The sequence below is a fragment of the Bison bison genome, unplaced genomic scaffold (assembly GCF_000754665.1).
Source record: "Bison bison bison isolate TAMUID 2011002044 unplaced genomic scaffold, Bison_UMD1.0 scf7180017863683, whole genome shotgun sequence".
Taxonomy (NCBI): Eukaryota; Metazoa; Chordata; class Mammalia; order Artiodactyla; family Bovidae; genus Bison; species Bison bison.
This window is the reverse complement of record NW_011494255.1, coordinates 172779-194716: the sequence shown is the minus strand read 5'-3', so window position 1 is coordinate 194716 and position 21938 is coordinate 172779. Positions and strand designations below refer to the sequence as shown.

General features: G+C 41.8%; 1 protein-coding gene across 16 annotated transcripts in view; it reads right to left on the bottom strand.

The window, feature by feature from the left end:
* Positions 1-21938, bottom strand: part of LOC104983913 (zinc finger protein 432-like) — a 60584-nt gene that overhangs the window by 5828 nt on the left and 32818 nt on the right. For 8 of the 16 annotated variants that reach the window (XM_010833446.1, XM_010833450.1, XM_010833454.1 and 5 more), the window contains exons 4-6: positions 20596-20722; positions 20222-20314; positions 13789-15502 (exon numbers count right to left, since the gene is read on the bottom strand). In XM_010833446.1, coding sequence (XP_010831748.1) covers positions 13812-15502; positions 20222-20314; positions 20596-20722 — 1911 coding nt within the window. In that variant the 3' untranslated portion in view covers positions 13789-13811. Of the gene's footprint in view, positions 1-462; positions 559-2525; positions 2653-4366; positions 4550-6748; positions 6789-6871; positions 7196-7218; positions 7390-7771; positions 8717-13788; positions 15503-20221; positions 20315-20595; positions 20739-21938 lie in introns of those variants that run through there. The other 8 variants (XM_010833442.1, XM_010833445.1, XM_010833443.1 and 5 more) reach the window with 8 other exon arrangements.

Genomic DNA, 21938 nt, shown 5'->3' with positions numbered 1-21938 from the left:
GACTTCCCTGGTGGGCCAGTGGTCAAGACTCTGTACTTCCACTGTAGGGCACATGGGTTTGATCCCACATGCCAAAATTAAAAAAAAAAAAAAAAATTTAAAGTGTGGCCAAAAATTTAAAAAAACAAACAAACAAAAAAAAACCACAAAGATTTCTTCTTGAGCTGAGGCCTGGAAGGTGGAATTCCACAGCCAGAGAAGTGAAACAGATTTGTGACAGGGTTCAAAGGAGTTATAAAATCCAAGGAAGGCAAAAACAAGGCAAACAAAAATCAAGATGTAAAATAAAATCAAGGATCAGATCTCAGAAGCAAAAACGGGTATATTTCCCTCTCAAGGCCTAAAAGTTCTTTTATGGGAAGAGCTATGCAGAGGCACAATTTCTGCATTTTCAGACACTCCCCAGCCTCTTCTCCCTGTCTAGCTCAGGACATCTGCAATTACCAACCATTTCTCACTCACCTGGCCAGGTATGACTGTGTATTTCATCTTCTGTCATCCATCGTTCTTCCCCTTGTTCCAACTTGAACAGCACATCTGATTTGCTGACTCGATACCCTGTTTATGGGAAATGATAGAAGACTTAGTCCCACTGAATTGGGCTGGGGCTGGTCAAGACAGGAGAATTTTACATTTGAGGGATTGGTTTTCACATCTGCCAAGCAGAGGCTTTGCACTCAGGAGAGACTCATGGGATGTTATGATATGATGATATCGCTTTGGTCTCCACCCATGGTTTCTGGCAGAGAGCTTCTGCAGCCCTCATAGGGACTTCCCTGGTGGTCCAGTGGCTAAGACTCCAAGCTCCCAATGCAGAGGGCCTGGGTTTGATCCATGGTCATGGAACTAGATCCCATATGCTGTAACTAAAGATCCCATATGCCACAACAGAGCTTGAAGATCCTTTTTGCCACAACTAAGACCTGGTGTGTGTACTAAGTCACTTCAGTTGTGTCTGACTCTTTGTGACCCTACAGACTCTAACCCGCTAGGTTCTCTGTCCATGGGATTCTTCAGCATGAATACTGGAGTGGGTTGCCATGACCTTCTCCAGGGGATCTTCCTGACCCAGGGATCAAACCATAGTCTCTTGTATCTCCTACACTGGCAGGCGGGTTCTTTACCACTAGCGCCACCTGGGAAGACCTGGCACAGCCAAATAAATATTTTTAAAATTAAAATAAAAATGAAGCCCTTGTAATTTCCTATGTGAGAGGCATGGCAGAAACCTTTTTTGTTACAGCATTTGGTCAAATTCCAGTTGCTGGCACAAGAACTTCCAACACCCTTGGTCTCCAAGAGTCATGGGTGTCTTCTGTGTGCTGATAAGATGACTGGTGACTAGGGGCCCTAGGGAGTTTAAGAGTGGAGACTGGCTGCCAGAAAAACCAAGGCATGAACAGAAGGTTAGAAATTTCAGCTCCTCCTACCCCTGCCATGAGCTTTCCTGATAGCTCAGTTGGTAAAGAATCCACCTGCAATGCAGGAGACCCCCATTCGATTCCTGGGTCAGGAAGATCCGCTGGAGAAGCGATAGGCTAACCACTCCAGTATTCTGGCCTGGAAAATTCTGTGGACTGTATAGCCCATGAGGTTGCAAAGAGTCGGACATGACTGAGAGACTTTCACTTTCTTTCACTTTTCACCCCCGCCACAGAGAAAGAGAGGACTGGAGACTGAGTTAACCACCCACAGCCAGTGACTTAAAAAAACATGCCTTCACAATGAAATCAGCATAAAACCCCTTACACAACCAGGCTGGGGGAGCTTCTGGGTTGATGACCACATCAAGGTGACACACTTGGAGCACTCGTGGAAGGACCATGATCCCTCCCCCTTAACTCTGCCCCAACATCTCTTCCATTTGACTTTTCCTGAGTTTTATCCTTTATAATAAACTGGTAATGGTAAGTTAAGTGCTTTCCTGAGTTCTGTCAGCCATTCTAACAAACTGTCAAATGCTGAGGGGTGGAGAATGGGAATACTTGATATTTTTTTTTAATGTAATTTTTTTTTTTTTTGGCCATGCCCCGTGGCATGTGGGACCTTAGTTTCCCAACCAGGGATCAAACTTGTGCTCCCTGCATTTGAAGTGCGAAGTCTCAACCACTGGACCACTAGGGAAGTCCCAAAGGCTCAGTTTATAGTCAAGTCAAACAGAAGTGTGGGTACCCTGGACACCTAATATGTTCAACTAACATCTGAAGTGAGCCTGTAAGCCTCTGGAGTATGATGCTGAATTTGGGTGGTTACTGTCAAAAGAGGATTGAATTGCGGGACACCCAGGCTGTACATGGAGAGTAGGAGAATTGGTTACTAGTATAGAAAAAACCCAGACATTTGGTGTCAGTCATGTTGGGCATAAAAACAGTTCATAGCACATTGTATATATCCTTTCAACAGGAGCTAGAAGAGGCAATAAGAATCTGCCATAGGGCACTGCAGTATTTCAAAGTTTAAGCAGCTGAGAAAATAAAAGCCACTGATTGGGGACCCTCTGAAGGACCCAAGGGAGCTGTCCTCACCCACGGACACCAGGTTGCTATAGTTCTCCAGCATCACATCCCGGTACAGGGTCTTCTGAGCAGGGGTCAGGAGCTGCCACTCTTCCCATGTGAAGTCCACAGCCACATCCTTGAATGACAAGATTTCCTGGAGTAATAGATTCCTGGTTTAATATGAGTGTTTCTCTTCAATTCATTCATAAAGAATATAAAGGAAGCTGTCCTGTTCATATTAAGTACGATTTTGACACAAATTTTCATGTTTTTTTTAAACACACCACCAAGCACCTGTCTGACACCAGCTGTGTGTCCTACCATTCAATTCTGACACAATCAACCTGAAGAGAGCACCATGTGGCATACGGTAAAGGCTCAGTCCCATGTCTAAAATATGACACAAAGGAACCTAGTTACAAAATAGAGACAGACTCACACAGAGAATAGACTTATGGTTGCCAAAGTGGGAGTTGGAGGAGAAATGGGTTGGGAGTTTGGGATTAGCAGATGCAAACTATTATATATATAGAATGGATAAATAAAGTTCTAATGTTCTGCACAGAGAATATACTGTGACAAGCCATAACGGAAAATCGTATGAAAAAAGAATGTATATACATGTATAACAGAATCACTTTGGTATACAGCAGAAATTAACATAACATTGTAAATCAACTATACTTCAATTTAAAAAAGATTTTAAAGAAGATATCATGAGCAAAGCTGAAAGAAAAGTGACAAGCCAGGAAAATATTTTTTATAAACAAAGAGGACTTCCCCAGGAGTCCAGTGCTTAAGAATCCATGCTTCCACTGCAGGGAGTGCATGTTCAATCTCTGGTCAAGGAAATAAGGTCCCACATGCCACGTTGTGAGGTTAAAATAAAAGAGAAAGAATCAATATATAGTACATAGGAATGATTCATTAATCAGAAGAAAAAGATAATCTTGTTAATGTAAAAATGATAAGGACAGACATTTCTCAAGAGAAAAAATGCAGCTGATCAATTAATATACAAGACCGATTTCAACCTCATCTGTGATGAGGTAAATGCAAAATATGGCCAAAAAAAAAAATTGATTACTGAAAATCATACAATTTGATAATATCCTAGTATTAAGTGCTGTCAAAGACTAAAGGCATGGATGACCTCATACAGCCCTTACCACGTGGCAGGCACTCCTCTAAATGCTTTACATAGTTTAACACAGTTTTTTTGAGTATGACTATAGACAAATGGCTCAGTGGGTAAAGAATCTGTCTGCAATGCAGGAGACACAGGAGACGTGGGTTCAATCCCTGGCTGGGGAAGATCCCCTGGAGGAGGAAATGGCAACCCACTCCAGTATTCTTGCCTAGAGAATTCCATGGACAGAGGAACTTGGCAGGTTAAAGCCCATGGAGTCACATAGAGTCAGACACAACTGAGTGACTAAGAACAGTACAGCACATAGACAAATGGAATTTTATACAGCTAATATTCACTGAACAATTGCAGTCATTATTCATTTGGATGTTTAAATTATATCATCTTAGGGCAATAGGATGTTCTTTAAGAGTGTAATTTTTTGCACAAAACGTCCTAACAGATGTGTACACAGATATGTGCATGACCCCACATACATTTGTAAATAGACACACATCTGCAGGTGTGCACACAGAGTCAGTGACAGATACACATGATGTTCTAACACTATAGTTTCATAGGAATCACATAAACACTACATTCTTAATCGCACTTTGCCATGGTGTTGGGGTTAGATTCAGTTTATTTCTCTCTACTGAACTGGATTTTTTTTTTTTTTTTACAGGCTCTACAAATCCATTAAGGAATAAAGGAGAGAATAAAATAAGACATGAGTAACCTGCGCCTGGATCATATTCTCTGTTCTTTGAAAACAGTTGGCAATGCAGAGGTTCTGTCTCTTGTGGATATTCCTGTTAATTTCTAGTTAGATATCACAGCTGCCAGAGTGTCCCCATAAATAACAATATCTAGGTCCTGGAACCTTCTCTTTCTTTATTCATATCTTGTCTGTTGGTTAAACCTGTGGGTTGAAAAGCAAAATTACTTTTAGGATTATATTCCTACTTTCTGTGAGCTCACCTTAATACTATGGTCCCCAGTATTTCTGTCTCTCCATTTAATTTCCCAGAAAATTTCACACCTCCGGCCAGTGAAACCTAATTCCCTGAATATGTGGGAGTAGCATGAATTTGATGGGGGAAGTGGCCAAGGAGAATTAGGACATCACTACATTTCAGTGGCAGGTAATTTTCAGCACAGTTATACAGACAAAGCCATCTGGGGATTGAGAAACTGTAAAATTCTTCCTTTAAATTTTGTTGCCCTGACATCTCTTTAAAAAGTCTTCATATCCCTTGTTTAAATACATTTTCAACACAAGGACCAATGAGCAAATCAGAAAAAGAATATGAGCTATACAATCTTGAGAAAGAAGAATGGAACTGGAGGAATCAACCTGCCTGACTTCAGGCTATACTACAAAGCTACAGTCATCAAGGCAGTATGGTACTGGCACAAGACAGAAACATAGATCAATGAAACAATATAGAAAGCCCAGAGATGAATCCACGCACCTATGGACACCTTACCTTTGACAAAGGAGGCAAGAATATACAATGGAGAAAAGACAATCTCTTTAACAAGTGGTGCTGGGAAACCTGGTCAACCACTTGTAAAAGAATGAAACTAGGACAATTTCTAACACCATACACAAAAATAAACTCAAAATGGATTAAAGATCTAAATGTAAGGCCAGAAACTATAAAACTCCTAGAGGAAAACATAGGCAAAACACTCTCTGACATAAATCACAGCAGGATCCTCTATGACCCACTTCCCAGAGTAATGGAAATAAAAGCAAAAATAAACAAATGGGACCTAATTAAACTTAAAAGCTTTTGCACAACAAAGGAAACTATAAGCAAGGTGAAAAGACAGACTTCAGAATGGAAGAAAATAAAAGCCAATGAAGCAACTGACAAAGAATCTCAAAAATATACAAGCAGCACCTGCAGCTCAATTCCAGAAAAATAAATGACCCAATCAAAAAATAGGCCAAAGAACTAAATAGACATTTCTCCAAAGAAGACATACAGATGGCTAACAAACACTTGAAAAGATGCTCAACATCACTCATTATCAGAGAAATGCAAATCAAAACCACAATGAAGTACCATCTCACACTGGTCAGAATGGCTGTCAAAAAGTCTACAAACAATAAATGCTGAAGAGGGTGTGGAGAAAAAAGAACCCTTTTACACTGTTGGTGGGAATGCAAACTAGTATAGCCACTATGGAGAACAGTGCGCAGATTCCTTAAAAAACTGAAAGCAGAACTGCCATACGACCCAGCAATCCCACTGCTGGGCATACACACTGGGGAAACTGGAATTGAAAGAGACACGTGTACCCCAATGTTCATAGCAGGACTGTTTACAATAGGCAGGACATGGAAGCAACCTAGATGTCCATCAGCAGACGAATGGATAAGAAAGCTGTGGATACTCAGCTACTAAAAAAAAATGCATTTGAATCAGTTCTAGTGAGGTGGATGAAACTGGAGCTTATTATACAGAGCAAAGTAAGAAAGAAAAACACCAATACAGTATATTAACACATATATATGGAATTTAGAAAGATGGTAATGATGACCCTATATGCAAGACAGCAAAAGAGACACAGATGTAAAGAAGAGACTTTTGGACTCTGTGGGAGAAGGTGAGTGTGGGACGATTTGAGAGAATAGCATTGAAACATGTATATTATCATATGTGAAATAGATCACCAGTCAAGGTTCGATGCATGAGATAGGGTGCTCAGGGCTGGTGCACTGGGAGGACCCTGAGGGAAGGGATGGGGAGGGAGGTGGGAGTGAGGATCAGGATGGGGAACACATATACACCCATGGCTGATTCATGTGAATGCATGGCAAAAACCACCACAGTATTGTAAAGTAATTAGCCTCCAATTAAAATAAAAAAAAAAACAAAACCACAAAACTCAAAAAAAAAAAAAAAAAGAATATGAGCTATAAATACAAATATAAAAACAATTCAAAAATATAAATACTGGGGAAATGAATAAGGGAGCCAACTTGCAGGAAGAATAAAGACAAAATTTAAAGGGACTAGAAAACTGGTGGGTCCAGGGACTTGGACCTGAAGTTTTCGGGGAATGTTAAGTTCATTAGCCAAAGTCTGAGCTAAACACACGAACCTACCAGGGTTCCGGAGCCTCCAAGCCTTCTGCGTCACGCATTTCTGCACGAAAGACAGTGACCATTACCCACCTCACCCCCCACCCGACTAACACCAAACCAGGTCAGATACACACGTATACTGACCTCCCTTAATGGTTCCTCGACTTTGAGCTCCAAATTATTCGAAAACCCGAACAAGACGCCGCATTCACTGACAATCCCCACCGCACTAGTTGTCAACCGCCAAGATGCTAAACCCTGACCTCAGGACTCTCGGTAGTTGATCTGTTCAGACTTTTCGGTGACCACCAGAGCCCATGACTGACCCCAAAGACACTCCGATCACGGACGTTCAGTACACGCTCCCCTCAAAAACAAAATCAAACCGCCACCCCCCCTCGTGCTACCTTCACGGGCAGGAAGGAGCCACAACCCACCTAAAGGCCGACAGCCCGCCCCCGTCCCCGCCTTTTACAGACACACAAACCCACCTGGTTCTCTCCTGAACCTGCAGCCACCTCTTCAGGGCCTAACTTTCTTCCCTAAGCTTCTTTTACTTCTGGTCCCCTCGCCCAGCCCCCTCTACGGACACCAACCGTCAAGGGTCAACGGCGTTTTTACCGCGTTTCTATGGTGAACGATAGGGCGTTTCCGGCATTTCCTTATGAGCTCATATGTACGCGCCACCACTGCCGCCTCGGCCCCCTGGGGGCCGCCATCTTTGCGCTTCTGTCGTATAGACGGCATACGGGTCTGCTGAGAAACCACGGCCGAAATTCTATTTCCTGGCCCAAGGAAAATGGGGCCATTTTAAGAGGTTTGAGCTCATACAAAGCAATCATGACGTGAGGGTAAATTCGTTTGAATGGACAGGGCCCGCTTTCTAAGGTCGGAGCCCATCAAGACCAGAAGGGTGCGGGCATACATTCTAAGCGGCTGTTAATGGCTGTGGCGTCTCAGCTCTGTGGGAAATTAAAATTACTTCCGAACATCTGGATCACTCGTTTAACCCCGAAAAGATCTAGATACCGTAAGAAAACTTACGCGTGCTTGGAAAAAAAAAATGGAGGCGCTCTGTAGCCATTAGGCAGGAGCACCGTGGAAGCAGCCATCTTAGAAGTTCTGTGTCCGTACTCAAAGCAAGTGCTTCGTGCGGGGCGGGGCTAGGCGTGGAATTGTCAGGTTAAGTGTTTGAGGAAAACCGAGGTTTGGGAAACTGATTAGTATAGCGATCACAACGTGAGCAGAAACAGTGGACGTTGTGAGCCACTTCTCAAGTGTGCTAATTACACGGCCGAAATACAAAACTTGCATATCCTAGGCAGCACAGGACAGTCTTGTCACTATACATTAGTCTGCATTCTTTTCGTAAAATTAGTACTGTAGGTTCTGGCTTCTTTCACATAGCATAATTGTTTTGAAATTCATCATTACTAAAGTATCAATAGTTCGTTCCTTTTTGTTGCTTTAGTATTCATTGTTGGATACTCACTGGATAATCATTTACCAATGGGTGGACCTTTGAATTGGTTCGTTTTTTTGGATACTGCAAATAGAACTATGAATATCCGTGTACAACAATGACCTCAAAGAACTGGTTTTCCCAGTTCCGTGCATCTTCATCGCCTCCCCAAGAAGTCTTTGCCAGTCATTTACAGGGATACTACCCAGTTTATGCCCTGCTCCAGCTCATATTTCTCCCATCACCCCAGCCCTAAGCTCGAAGACTCACTCACCCTGAGGAAACAGATCTTGAGAACACAGGCTGTGGCACAAACCCCAGGTTCACCTGTTGGCTTCAATATGTTTAACCCTATAGCCAATGCCATAAACAATTCTCAGAAAGTGACTTGATAGTCATGTAACCAAAGGTCATAGCAAGAAGTTAGTTCTATTTTCCAATATTCCCTAAAATGACAATAATTTGTAAGAGGGGCTCAGGATTACTGAAAGCTGTTCTACTCAAAATGAGGGTTCATAACAGCTAAAGTAGACACAGATTAACATCAGCCAAGGGAACAGACTGGAAGGGCCGAGTCTGGGGAAGTTCCAAATGGAGCTTCCAGCTGCCTTTCCAACAATGGAATCATGGGCAGTGTGACTTTATTCCCCCTTATTTTTTAATTGAAGTATAGCTGATTTACAATGTTGTGTTAGTTTCAGATGCACAGAAAAGTGAGTCAGTTTTACATGGTGTTAGTCGCTGAGTAGTGTCTGACTCTTTGCAACACTGGACTCCAGCCGGCTAGGCTCCTGTGTCCATGGGATTCTCCAGGCAGGAATACTGGAGTGGGTTGCCATTCCCTTCTCCAGATCTTCTCAACCCAAGGATCGAACCCAGGTCTCCAGAATTGCAGGCAGATTCTTTACCATCTGAGCCACCAGGGAAGCCAGAGTTTGACATATACATAATAAATCCCTTTAATTTAAAAAATATTAACTTTTTAAAATTGAAGTATAGTCTATTTATGTCATGTTAGTTTCAGATATATAGCAAAACAATTCAATTATTCATATATATTGGGCTTCCCACATGGTGCTAATGGTAGAGAACCCACCTGCCAATGCAGGAGACATAAGAGACGCAGGTTCGGGAAGATCTGGAGGAGGGCATAGCAACCTACTCCAGTATTCTTGCCTAGAGAATCCCATGGATAGAAGAGCCTGACAGTCTATAGTCCATAGAGTCAGAAAGCGTCAGACATGACTCAAGTGACTTAGCATGCACATACGTGAATATATATTCTTTTTCAGATTCTTTTCCTTAATAGGTTACTACAAAATATTTAGTATAGTTCTCTGTCCTATACTATAGGCTCTTGGTTATGTTTTTCATTTGGCCACACCTTCAGGCTTGCAGAATAGTAGTTCCCCAACCAAGGATAGAATCTGTGTCCTCTGCAGTAGAAGGGCAGAGTCCTAACCATGGGACTGCCAGAGAATTCCCATGGTTATCTATTTTATATATAATAGTGAGGGTTACTTTCCTGACATAAATGTGTGACAGCAGGCAGGCAGGGGGTATCACCAACCAGGAGCTCCCCTGAACCCCAATGTCCAGTCTTTATCTGGGGCTGGATCCCAGCAGGCTGGAAGGAAACCCACAGGCCTGATTTTAGTTTCCAGTCCCTGCAGAGGTCCACTGACACCATGGGATCTATAGCTTCCACCCTAAATCAGTGTGGGTGTGGTTTTTCCTTTTTCCTTTGCCGATTTTAGTGTCTATTCTTTCTATAATACATGTAACCTGGAGGATAACAAGTTTTCTGAGTTCTATCAGTCTTTCTAGCAGATTATCAGACATGAGGGTGGTCTTGGGGACCCCCCAACACAATAGTGAAAGTGAAAGTCACTCAGTTGTGTCCGACTCTTTGTGACCCCACAGACTGTAGCCTGCCAGGCTCCTCTGTCCATGGAATTCTCCAGGCAAGAATACTGAAATGGGTAGCCATTCCCTTTTCCAGAGGATCATCCCAACCCAGGGATTGAACCCAGGTCTCCCACGTTTCAGGTGGATTCTTTACCAGCTGAGCTACCAGGGAAGCCCCCCAACACAATATGGAAGGTCCTTTTTTGACAAACATGTATATATCATTACACATATTATTAAACATATACATATGTATGTTGCCTTTCCTTTAAAAAATATATACTTGACTCATGGCTACATTTTAAAGATAGGAAATTCAAATGATGACATATATATATTTAAATGAAAAATTATTAACTCAATTTCTAGCCCCTCTCCCATCCCCATAGTATATGAGGATAAAGTAGAAAGTTCCAAGCTTCTAATCATGGTTTGGTCTTTCTGGTGACCAGTCGCACTTAAGAGATAGGCAGAAGCCCACCCAGAGTCACTTTATGAGAGCATATGTTCCTATCACCTAGGAAATTCCAAGGGATTTAACAGTTCTGTGTAAGATGTTCCTATCACTCCCATCACTCAGGAAATTCCAAGGGTTTCATGACCTTTGTGTCAGGAACCAAGAGCAGTGACCAAATACATTCATCATTATGTCACACTAAGACGTTAGGATTAAATATCTCACTGTTCCTTCTCTGATCTGCCCATCTTATATTCTGACAGGAACCTCTATTCAAAAAGGTTTCTTGCAATAATTCTGACCCTGAGAATCGCTTTCCAATAGGTCCTTTCCTTCAGCAACAAAATAACTTTGGTTAGTTCCTGAGATCATTAAATTTTCAAATCTACATATAATTCATTTCCTATTTTGCTATGAACTGGGGACTATACCATTATGTATAAACTAACAAACAATTTATAATCTAGGTGGAACAATGTGAACATTTTTTAAAAAGTATCCATACCCTTTTCTATGTAAAATTAAGTGAATTATTTCCCCTTTCTCTTCTAATATGTCCCTTTGAGAGGGTAACAGGCAGGAAGGCCAGGTATCTCCAAAGGGAGGAAATAGGCTGCAAGTGTCAGAATTTTTTCTCTCTCCCTTAAGCAGCAGGTGTCAGATTTTTTTCCTTCTCTATACAAAAATAAAAGGTTTCTCATAAAATTCTGTGTTGCCATGATGATACCTGTTTCTACCTGAACTGAACTTTTCTCAAACTTTGAGCTAACCAATGCATTTTCCTTATGAAAATGTTTTACTTAAGCTATGTTAATGAAACTATGTATTTGCTTTGGAATTTGCCTTTCTTCAAAATGGTTCTACCTAACTTTTTCTTTTCTCAAACCTTGGGCTTATAATAGCTCAACAAACCAGTATTCATATCAATTGTTTTATGGCTGGGGGATGACACACCTCATTCCATCCTATCTCAAAAAAATGTATACTGTGGGAGAGGGGCCTGGTGAAACTCCCTCAGTCTTGAGCTGTCTCTCTTATCTGATTAATAGCTTTCTAACAGACATAAAACAGCTTGCGAAAAACTAGCAAGGGGGCACTCCTTCTGCCCCCTTCTGATGTCAATATCAGAAGCTTTGTCTATCACTTTTATACTTTAATAAAACTTTGTCACACAAAGCTATGAGTGATCAAGCCTCGTCACTGGCCCCGGATTGAATTCCTCTCCTCCAGAGGTCAAGAATCCTGTCATCTTTCATGCAACAACCTTTCACCTTGAACAGAAAATTATCAGAAATACTTCATTCCTTATATGTCCTTTTCAACTCATGTAGGGGTACACATACTTTGGTTATCTTTGACTGTGGGTAAAATTACCATAGGCATGAAATCTAGCCTTTAAACAATTGCCAGCTCAAAGGTGGAAAGAATTTCCTCTTAAGTTCATCACTGTCATCATCTCTAGGTCCCAGGACAGGACCAAGTCAAGGGAAAGAGTTGTTAAAAAGTTTTTTTCTGGATGGTGTGTATATAGCAAGGGAACTGTCTTCTAGAGCCAGAGCTTCGCTGATAGATTATTCATGAATTTTGAGCTCTGTTCCTCCAAGTGAGATGTATAAAGTTAAGCACATCCAAACATGCTGGGTTACATTGTCAGATTAAACGTATTTCATTTCCTTTGAAGGACTTTGGTAGGCTGAAACAACAAACTGAGTAAAGTTAGAACTGAAGAAATGCAAGAGCTAACCATATAATGATCCTGGGTGGGAAAAGAAGACTCATGTCCCTTCAAAGAGGGGAGTGTTAGTGTTAGCTGCTCAGTCATGTCTGACTCTTTGTGACTCCATGGTCTGTCCATAGGATTCTCCAGGCAAAAATACTGGAGTGGGTTGCTATTTCCTTCTCCAAGGGATCTCCCCAACCCAGGGATCGAACCCAGGTCTCCTGCATTGCAGGCAGATTCTTCACCATCTGAGCTACCAGGGAAGCCCACAGAGGGGAATGTATCACATTATAACTTTCAGAGATGAAGTGCAACAGAGACACCTTCCTTTCAATTAAGGAGTCACTGAGGTCAACATTCAGAAAACTAAGATCATGGCACCTGGTCCCATCACTTCACAGGAAATAGATGGGTAAACAGTGGAAACAGTGTCAGACTTTATTTTGGGGGGCTCCAAAATCACTGCAGATGGTGACTGCAGCCATGAAATTAAAAGACGCTTACTCCTTGGAAGCAAAGTTATGACCAACCTAGATAGCATATTCAAAAGCAGAGACATTACTTTGTCAACAAAGGTCCATCTAGTCAAGGCCATGGTTTTTCCAGTGGTCATGTATGGATGTGAGAATTGGACTGTGAACAAAGCTGAGCGCCAAAGAATTGATGCTTTTGAACTGTGGTGTTGGAGAAGACTCTTGAGAGTCCCTTGGACTGCAAGGAGATCCAACCAGTCCATTCTAAAGGAGATCAGTCCTGGGTGTTCATTGGAAGGAATGATGCTAAAGCTGAAACTCCAATACTTTGGCTACCTCATGCTAAGAGTTGACTCACTGGAAAAGACTCTGGGAGGGATTGGGGACAGGAGGAGAAGGGGATGACAGAGGATGAGATGGCTGGATGGCATCACCGACTCGATGGACATGAGTTTGAGTGAACTCCGGGAGTTGGTGACGGACAGGGAGGTCTGGCGTGCTGTGATTCATGGGGTCGCAAAGAATCGGACACGACTGAGCAACTGAACTGAACTGAACTGACACCAAAATTAGGAATTTGATTCCAGGTGTACTGTCCTACAATTTGATATATCAAGTTAAAATTGTGACAGCCATCTCTAAAAGATTCATTTTCATAGGGTTTGTTATTTGCTTCATGCACTTTCTGATATTTTGCTGAAGACGTGCCATAGTTGGTGTGTTCAGAGTTTCATTTCTACATGATTTCCTCTGCCAACTGATGACTAGGAACATACCACTGACCCATTTACTGCCTTCAGAGGTCCAACGGTTTCTCTCCAGTGTGAACTCTGACACCTACTGAAATCTTATTTCTGGGGAAGGACTTCTCCAGAGTCATTACATTTATGCCAACTATGACCTCACTGACATATGTGACCTATGAAAGCCCTGTTAGGGTCTATCTTTCCATGAGAGGCTTTCCCAGTCTCCGTGTTTATACTATTTGTCTCAGTATACACTCGCCAGCCATACAAAGAGCCAGAAGGTTTTATTCAAGGGTTTTCCAGCTTGATTCAATGAGTTTATTCCTGTGTGTCTTTTGTGACAAAAATATGACATAATTGACCACTGAGGGTGCTACCACATTCACTAGGTTTCTCTTCTGTGCGAATTCTATTACCTGCTGAGGGTGCATATCTGCCGCCTAGCTGTCCCACAAGGGGTATGTTCTCATCTTCTAGGGGCTTATTACTGTGGGATGGAGTCTGAACTGCCACAGAAGGCATCTGCACAGTCACCACACTAACAGGGCTTTTCCTCTGTACCATATCACTTGGATGTGATGGGCTGAGATGCTTTGAGAAAGCATCTTCCAACTTGACTGAGTCGCCACGTTTCTCTCTTGCATGTAGCATCCCCTTGTGATACACAAGGCATGACAAGTGGGAGAAAGCTTTCCCGCAGTCATTGCAGCCATAGGGTCTCTCTCCTGTGTGAATTCTCCGGTGTCTGTTGAGACACGACTTATCCCTGAATGCTTTCCCACAGTCATTACACGTGTAGGGTTTCTCTCCTGTGTGAATTCTCTGGTGGTTAATGAGACCCGACTTGTGTGAACAGGATTTTCCACATTCAGTACACACAAAGGGAGTCTTTCCAGTGTGAAATCTCTGATGCGAGATGAGGCAGGTTTTCTGGCTGAAGCCTTTCCCACATTCAGTGCATACATAGGGTTTCTCTCCAGTGTGAGTTCGCTGATGTATCAGGAGATTGCCTTTCTGGATGAAGCCTTTCCCACATTCAGTGCATACATAGGGTTTCTCTCCAGTGTGAGTTCGCTGATGTACAATGAGATTGCCCTTCTGAATGAAGCCCTTTCCACAATCGCTACATATATATGATTTCTCCCCTGTATGAGTTTTCTGGTGTGCGTTGAGCTGCGATTTCCATCGGAAGGCTTTGTCACATTCCGTGCATTCATAAGGTTTTTCTCCCGTGTGAGTTCTCTGGTGTTCCATGAGCCTGGACTTCCTGGAGAATGCTTTGTCACACAGGCTGCACCCATGAGGTTTCTCTCCTGTATGAACTCTCTGATGATTAATGAGCCGAGACTTCTTGACAAAGCCTTTTCCACAATTGTCGCATATGTAGGGCTTCTCACCTGTATGAGTTTTTTGATGGATAAGCAGCCGTGACTTTTTAGGGAAGACTTTGTCACACTCATTGCATGCATACTGTTTCTCTCCTATGTGGGTTTTCTGGTGTTCATTGAGTCTAGACTTTCTAGAGAAAGCTTTCCCACATACACTGCATCTGTGGGGTTTTTCTCCTGTGTGAACTCTCTGATGATCGATGAGGCGGGACTTCTTGATGAAGGCTTTCCCACATTCAGTGCAAACATGAGGTTTATTTATCTGTTGAGTTCCTAGACATGTAATGATCTGTGAATTTGTGTTCATGGGAATTCCACACTCAGGAAGCTTACTTTCACTGTGAAATTCCTCATGCTTTGCATGGAGGAAGAATTTCCCATTTACATTAGCCTTAACGGGGTTCTTTACTTCATAGTTTCTGTTCTGGCTGATTGAACTTAAGTTTGACTTCAGTGTTTTCCCATGTAAGTAAAGTATATCATGATTTTGCCATAAAGGACAATGATTTTTGCTCTGATAAACATTTCCAAGTGCATTATGTTCATGACATTGTTCCATTCTTTTTGGACAGCTTTGATTTTGCAAGTTCTCCTGTAGAAGACAGTCATCTTTCCTCATTTCTAGGAAAGAAGAGAAGAATGAACCTTCCCATGAACTTGGTACAGAGTGAAACTGTTTAACAAATGCCTTTGGGTAGGTGGGCTCTTTACAGACAGTACTATGAACCTCAGTTTAAAGAAACTCCAAGTAGAAAAGAGAACCCTCCTACACTGTTGGTGGGAATGTAAATTAAATTGGTGTAGCCACTCTGGAAAACAGTATGAAGGTTTTAAAAAACTAGAAATAGAGCTGCCATACAATCCAGCAATCCCACTCTTGAGCATATATCTGAAAAAACTATAATTTTAAAAGATACATGCACCCCTATGTTCATAGCAGAATTCACAATAGCCAAAACATGGAACAACCTAAATGTCCATCAGCATTGAAATGGATAAAGAAGATGTGGTACATAATGTAATACTACCCAGACATAAAAAAAGAATGAAATAATGCTATTTGTAGCAACATGGATGGACCTAGAAATTACCAAACTAAGTGAAGTAAGTCAGAAAGAGAAAGATATTATATCACTTATATGTGGAATCTAAAATATGACACAAATGAATTTGTCTATGAAACAGAAAGACTTACAGACATAGAGAACAGACTTGTAGTTACCAAAAGGGAAGCAGGGGATGGATTGGGAGTTTGGGATGAGCAGATGTAATCTATTATAAACAGGATGGATAAACAACAATGTCCTCCTGTATAGCACAGGGAATTATATTCAATATACTGTGAGAAATTATAATGGAAAAGAATATGAAAAAGAATGAAACACTTTACTGTATAGCAGAAATTAACACAAAACTGAAAATCAACTATACCTTAACTCAAAAAAAAAAAAAGGAATAAACTTCAAGTAAATATGTTTGTTATTACCTGGACAAGAGTACAACACAATAATATAAATAAAGGGTAAAATAAAGGGTAAAATAGGGCACAGATGAGGTTAGAGCATTCAAAATGAGCAAATACAGATTTGGCTGTTTCGTAATTGTGAACTTACAAAGTATGCTGATAGTAAAATAAAATCAAGTTATTATGAGGCTCAGACAGTAAAGAGTCTGCCTGCAACACAAGAGACCCAGGTTCAATCCCTGGGTCAAGAAGATCTCCTGGACCAAGAAGTGGCAACTCACTCCAGTATTCTTGCCTGGAGAATTCCATGGATGGAGGAGCCTGGAGGGCTGCAGTCCATGGGGTCACAAAGAGTCAGACATAACTGAGTGACTAACACTTTCACTTTCATTATCAACAAAGACAGAGGGCTATTTGTTTCCAAATGATGTGGCACACTTTCATACATCCATAAATCTTTATTAAATTATGGCTATGTATCAAGCATTATGCCAGTGATGAGGAAATAGAAACAAAGTCCTTATTGTCACTGAGCATAAATTCCAGTTAGGGTAAAACTGAACATTAAAGCAACAATTAAGAAGGCAGGAGCAAATTGTGAAAAGTGGTTTGAGGAAGCAATAGAGAACCAGGTGGAAAAAATTAGGATATAATCTAGAGAAAGAAAAAACAAGGTTCATTCATGGTGGCTATGATAAATGTAAGGAATCAAGTGTTATTCCTGATTACCTGACCTAGGCCACTGGATAGATGAGTAGTGGTTTTTAATGAGATGGGGACTATCACTGAGGTTTACAATGTTGCTAAATCAAGAGTGCATCTCAAAGCATATCAACCTTCAGGTAGGTTCTGGATATTCAAAGCAGACATGAAAAATTCAACTGAACTTACAGATCCTGATAAAGGTCCTCACTGAAGACAACACTGTGGGAATCATCTGTATATAAATATTATTTAAGGATAGGGGATAGGATGAGATATTTGGGAAAAAGTGTAGACTGAAAGTAGAGGAAGGCATGGGTTGAAATTTATAGTTTTTGTAACATTAAGATTTTGGGGTTTTTCAAAATATTTATTTATTTATTTGGCTGCACTGTGTCTTAGTTGCAGCATATAGTATTTTTTTTTTTTTTTAAGTTGCAGCATGTGGGATCTAGTTCCCTGACCAGGGATCAAACCCAGGCCTCCTGCATTGGGAGCTCAGAGACCCAGCCACTGGACCAACAGGAAAGTCTTACGACTTTGAGTTTTAAAAAGCCCAGTGAGGAGCACTCAACATTGACTATACTGATACTAATAAGGGAAATAAGCAGTCCTGTACTCAGGAAACTACAAGGGTTTTAGGACCGCTAAACCAAGGTCAAAGACCAAGATATATATGTATCTTATATCACAATTTCATACTAGGGAACTGGCACCTTTTTCTTTTACCCTTTGTACATGTACACATGTTAATATCCAAATTGTTTCCATTTCATTGTAACAAACCCTAAGCCCACCTCTTGCCACTAACAGCATTTTCTTTCAACAGCCTACATATTCATCCTGGTTTCCATCATTTAAGGAATCCTAAAGGATCACACTACTGATCTCAGGACTCTTGACAGTTCACCTGCCATTTGTCTCAGAACTATTGGATGTACTTAACTACAGCTCACACTACTGCCACCCAATTAAAAAGTAAGACTACATATCCAAGGATAATATAAACCAAACTCACAACGCCACCACTATACCTCAATTATAGCTGACCCTTGAACAACACGGGGTTAGGGGTACAGACCCTCCTCGAAGTCAAGATCCAATTTAACTTTATAAAGATCAACTTTATAGACATCCCTCTGTAGTCAAGGATTCAAGCAACCTCAGATAGCATAGCACTCTATTACATATTTATGGGAAAAAATTCCACATGTAAGTGGACCCATTCAAACCTGTGTTATTCAGGGTCAACTCTACTAACAAAGACCAGAACAGTTAGCCTGGAAATAAAAGTTATATGACCAACATTTACTTTATTTATCCATGTACACATTCCACTTGTTCCTGTACAATTACCTCCTAAAACCGGCCCTCAAGGGGCTTCAGGCTAATCTTTCAACAGTTCCCTCAAGACCTAGCATGTTTCCAACTTCATACCTTCATTCTTTGGTCTCCATCATCTTTACTTAAATCCCACCTATGCCTTTTATGTATCAGGCTATTGCCTTCTCATTCTATGTCATTTTGTAAGCTCTATTTCACCTATATTTTGGGTGGGGGATGCTGGGTAGGGCTGGTCACCAGAAAGACCAAACCCTGATCAGATGCTTGGATCTGATCCAATTTTCAGTCTCACCTCCACCTCTATTCTCCAGAGAGGGGAGAAGGGCTGGAGACAAAGTCAGTGATCACTCATGCCTAGGGGGATGAAGTCTCCATAAAAATAACCAAATTACAGGATTTAGAGGGCTTCTGGGTGGCTGAACACATGGTGGTGATGGGAGAGCATTATGCCTAGACACATTGTGGAAGTCCCTCAGCCCCTTCCCCACACCCTGCCCTGGGCACCTCTTTCATCTGGCTGTTCCTGACTTAGATCCTTTCATAACAAACTGGTGATCTAGTAAGTGCAATGGTTCTCTGAGTTTTGTGAGCTGCTCCAACAAATGAATTGAACCTGACGGGGGAGTCTTTGGAAGCCCCAGTCTAGAGCAAGTGAGTCAGAAGCAAAGGGTACAACCTGGACTTGTGTTTGGAAGTGGAGTTGAGGGGGGGTGTCTGGTGTGATGGAGCCCTTAACCTGTGGGATCTGATGCTTTCTCCAGGAAGACAGTGTCAGAACTGAGTTAAATTGTACGACATTCTGCTGGTGCCAGGCTTCCCAGGGGGTGCTAGTGGTAAAGAATCCGCCTACAAATGCAGGAGATGCAAGAAATGCAGGTTAGATCGCTGGGTCGGGAAGATCCCTTGGAGAGGGAAACAGTAACCCTCTCCAGTATTCTTGCCTGGGAAATCCCATGGACAGAGGAGCCTGCTGGGCTATACAGTACATGGGGTTGCAAAGAGTCAGACACGACTGAGCACACAAACATACAGCTGGTGTCGCAGAGAACTGCTTATTATGGGGAAAAACCCAACACATATCTGATGTCAGAAGTGCTGTGAGTGTAGCAGCAGTGAGAGAACAGAGGAGAAACACAGGAAGACTGAGGCTTTCCCAACACACATCTATGAAGAAAAAAAATCGAAGGTTCCAGAGACTGCCTTAAGGGTTTATCTTTCCTCCCTCCACAATTTATATGTTGAAACCCTATCTGCCAATCAAAGATGATGTGAATGTTAGGACTGGAAATAAATATTATCCAAAGGGGCAAGAAGGTGCAGTTGCCAGAAGATAGTGCTAAAAATCTTGGGGCTTCCTTGGTGGTCCAGTGGTTAAGACTCCAGGCTTCCAGTGCAGGGGCCCCAGGTTTGATCCCTGGTCAGGGAACTAAAAAATTTCCCTAAAACAAGTTCTGACTAAAAAATTGTGTGGCCAAAATTTTTTAAAAAGAATTAAACATGTCTCTTCAGAGAGAGGCGTGGAAGGTATAATTTCATAGCAAGGAAAGCAGAAGCAACCATCAGTGATACAGTGCTGGGGACAGGACAGGAAGATTTGAGAATTCTAAACAGAAACTTAAGAGAAAAAAAAATCAAGATCAAGATGAAATAAACAGGGATGAAATCCAAGAACAGAGACATTCTTTGACACGCCTAAAAGATAAAGAGCTCTTCTATGAGAGCGTCGTGGAAGCTTGGCTTCCATGTTGTCAGACGCTCATGGCTGTGACATCTCTGAATGATGAGAACGTAAGTCCTGCGGCCAACCCAGTGCTGGTGCTCTCACTCACCTGGACAGATTCGACTGTGGACTTTGTCTTCCACGGGCCACAGTTCTCCTCGTTCCAATCTGGAGAGAGCAGCTGACTTGCTGGCTTGATACCCTGTTCATGGGAAATGAGACAGACAGGCTCTTGACTTGGGTTGTGGTCTGCCAGCATGGAGTTATATTTTAGGAAGTACACAGTGTGCAGCTTAGCCAAGAGAAGGCTCATCTCTCAGGGAAGGGCACGTCATACTCTCTAGTCTGGGACCAGAGAGGAAACTGAGACTCAGGTACCACTTCAGGGCACCATGGACACGGACGAGCTTTCAGAAGCTGAAGCCAAAATAAGAAAGGCCACTGACTGGGGACTCTCTGAGGGACCCGAGGAGCCGTCCTCACCCACAGACACCAGGTTGCTATAGTTCTCCAGCATCACGTCCCGGTACAGGGCCTTCTGAGGAGGAGCCAGGAGCTGCCACTCCTCCCACGTGAAGTCCACGGCCACATCCTCCAGTGTCAGTGATCCCTGTAACAACACAGTCCTGCTAGAGTGTTTCTCTGGTTACCATAATAGAAGGCATGTGAAGGAAGTTGTTCTGCTCTCTTTCCTTTTACCATTTAGGCTACATCTATATACAGAGGTGGTTTTTTTTTTAAACTACATTGTCATAGAAGCAAAATCTAGCCATGTTCAAACCTATTTCCCAAAATATTCTGTAACTGTTCAGTCAACCATCATTCAACAAATCAGAAGTTTCTATAATGTCTTCATTAAATCCTTTTGCTAAACTAGAAACATTTGCAATATAGAGTTGAACCATTTGCTACATATATAACTTTTTTTGAAGCAAGTATATATGTACCAGGCGCTAAGTATATTCTAGTGACACCCGGATGAATAGAACATTCCTACATTCACCATGAATCTTTGTAACCATTATCAGAATCAACTGTGAAGAAACGCCACACACTATAATTACAAGATATATATGTTAGGAGGAATAAAGACATCTTTCTAAAACATGTCCAAACAGTGAGAGACTAGGAAAGCACATTATGCAAACTAAGAAAATAAATAGCATCCTTCAAAAAACACACAAATACTTACGTACCTATGTACATTATTTATATTTACATTACCAGTCAGGTTCACAGCATACCAGATACATTGCAGAGATAATAAAATGAATGGTAAGATCTGAAGAAAGTACTCAAAATGCAGCACAAACATATAATGATGGACTATATATATAAACCAGAACAATAAATAGAGGACTGAGAGAGATCTCACATTCCCCAACTCAGTTTATGAAACTGTAAATACAGTCATAGAAGGGTACTATCCAAAGGCCTAAGAGCTGAGCGAGATCCATGCACAAACATCTGCACAGACACAGAGGCAGACAAACTCAGTGACTGGAAGTACGTACTCCTGCCTGTTTGTTAAGTGAAACCAGGGGATTAGGAAAGAAGCCTGTGAAGAGGACTCTTACTTTTTGCTAGATGTACTTCGTAATCACTGGAGGGTTTTTTTATTATTATTTATTAGGCTGCACCCGGTCTTCAATGTGGCAGGATCATTTACTTGTGGCTGTGAACTCCTGGGCTTCCCTGCTGGCTCAGCGGTAAACAATCCACCTGCCAATGCAGGGGATATGGGTTTAATCCTTGGTCTGAGAAGATACCCCATGCCTCGGAGCATCTAAGCACAACCACTGAACCTGTACCTAAGAGCCTGTGCT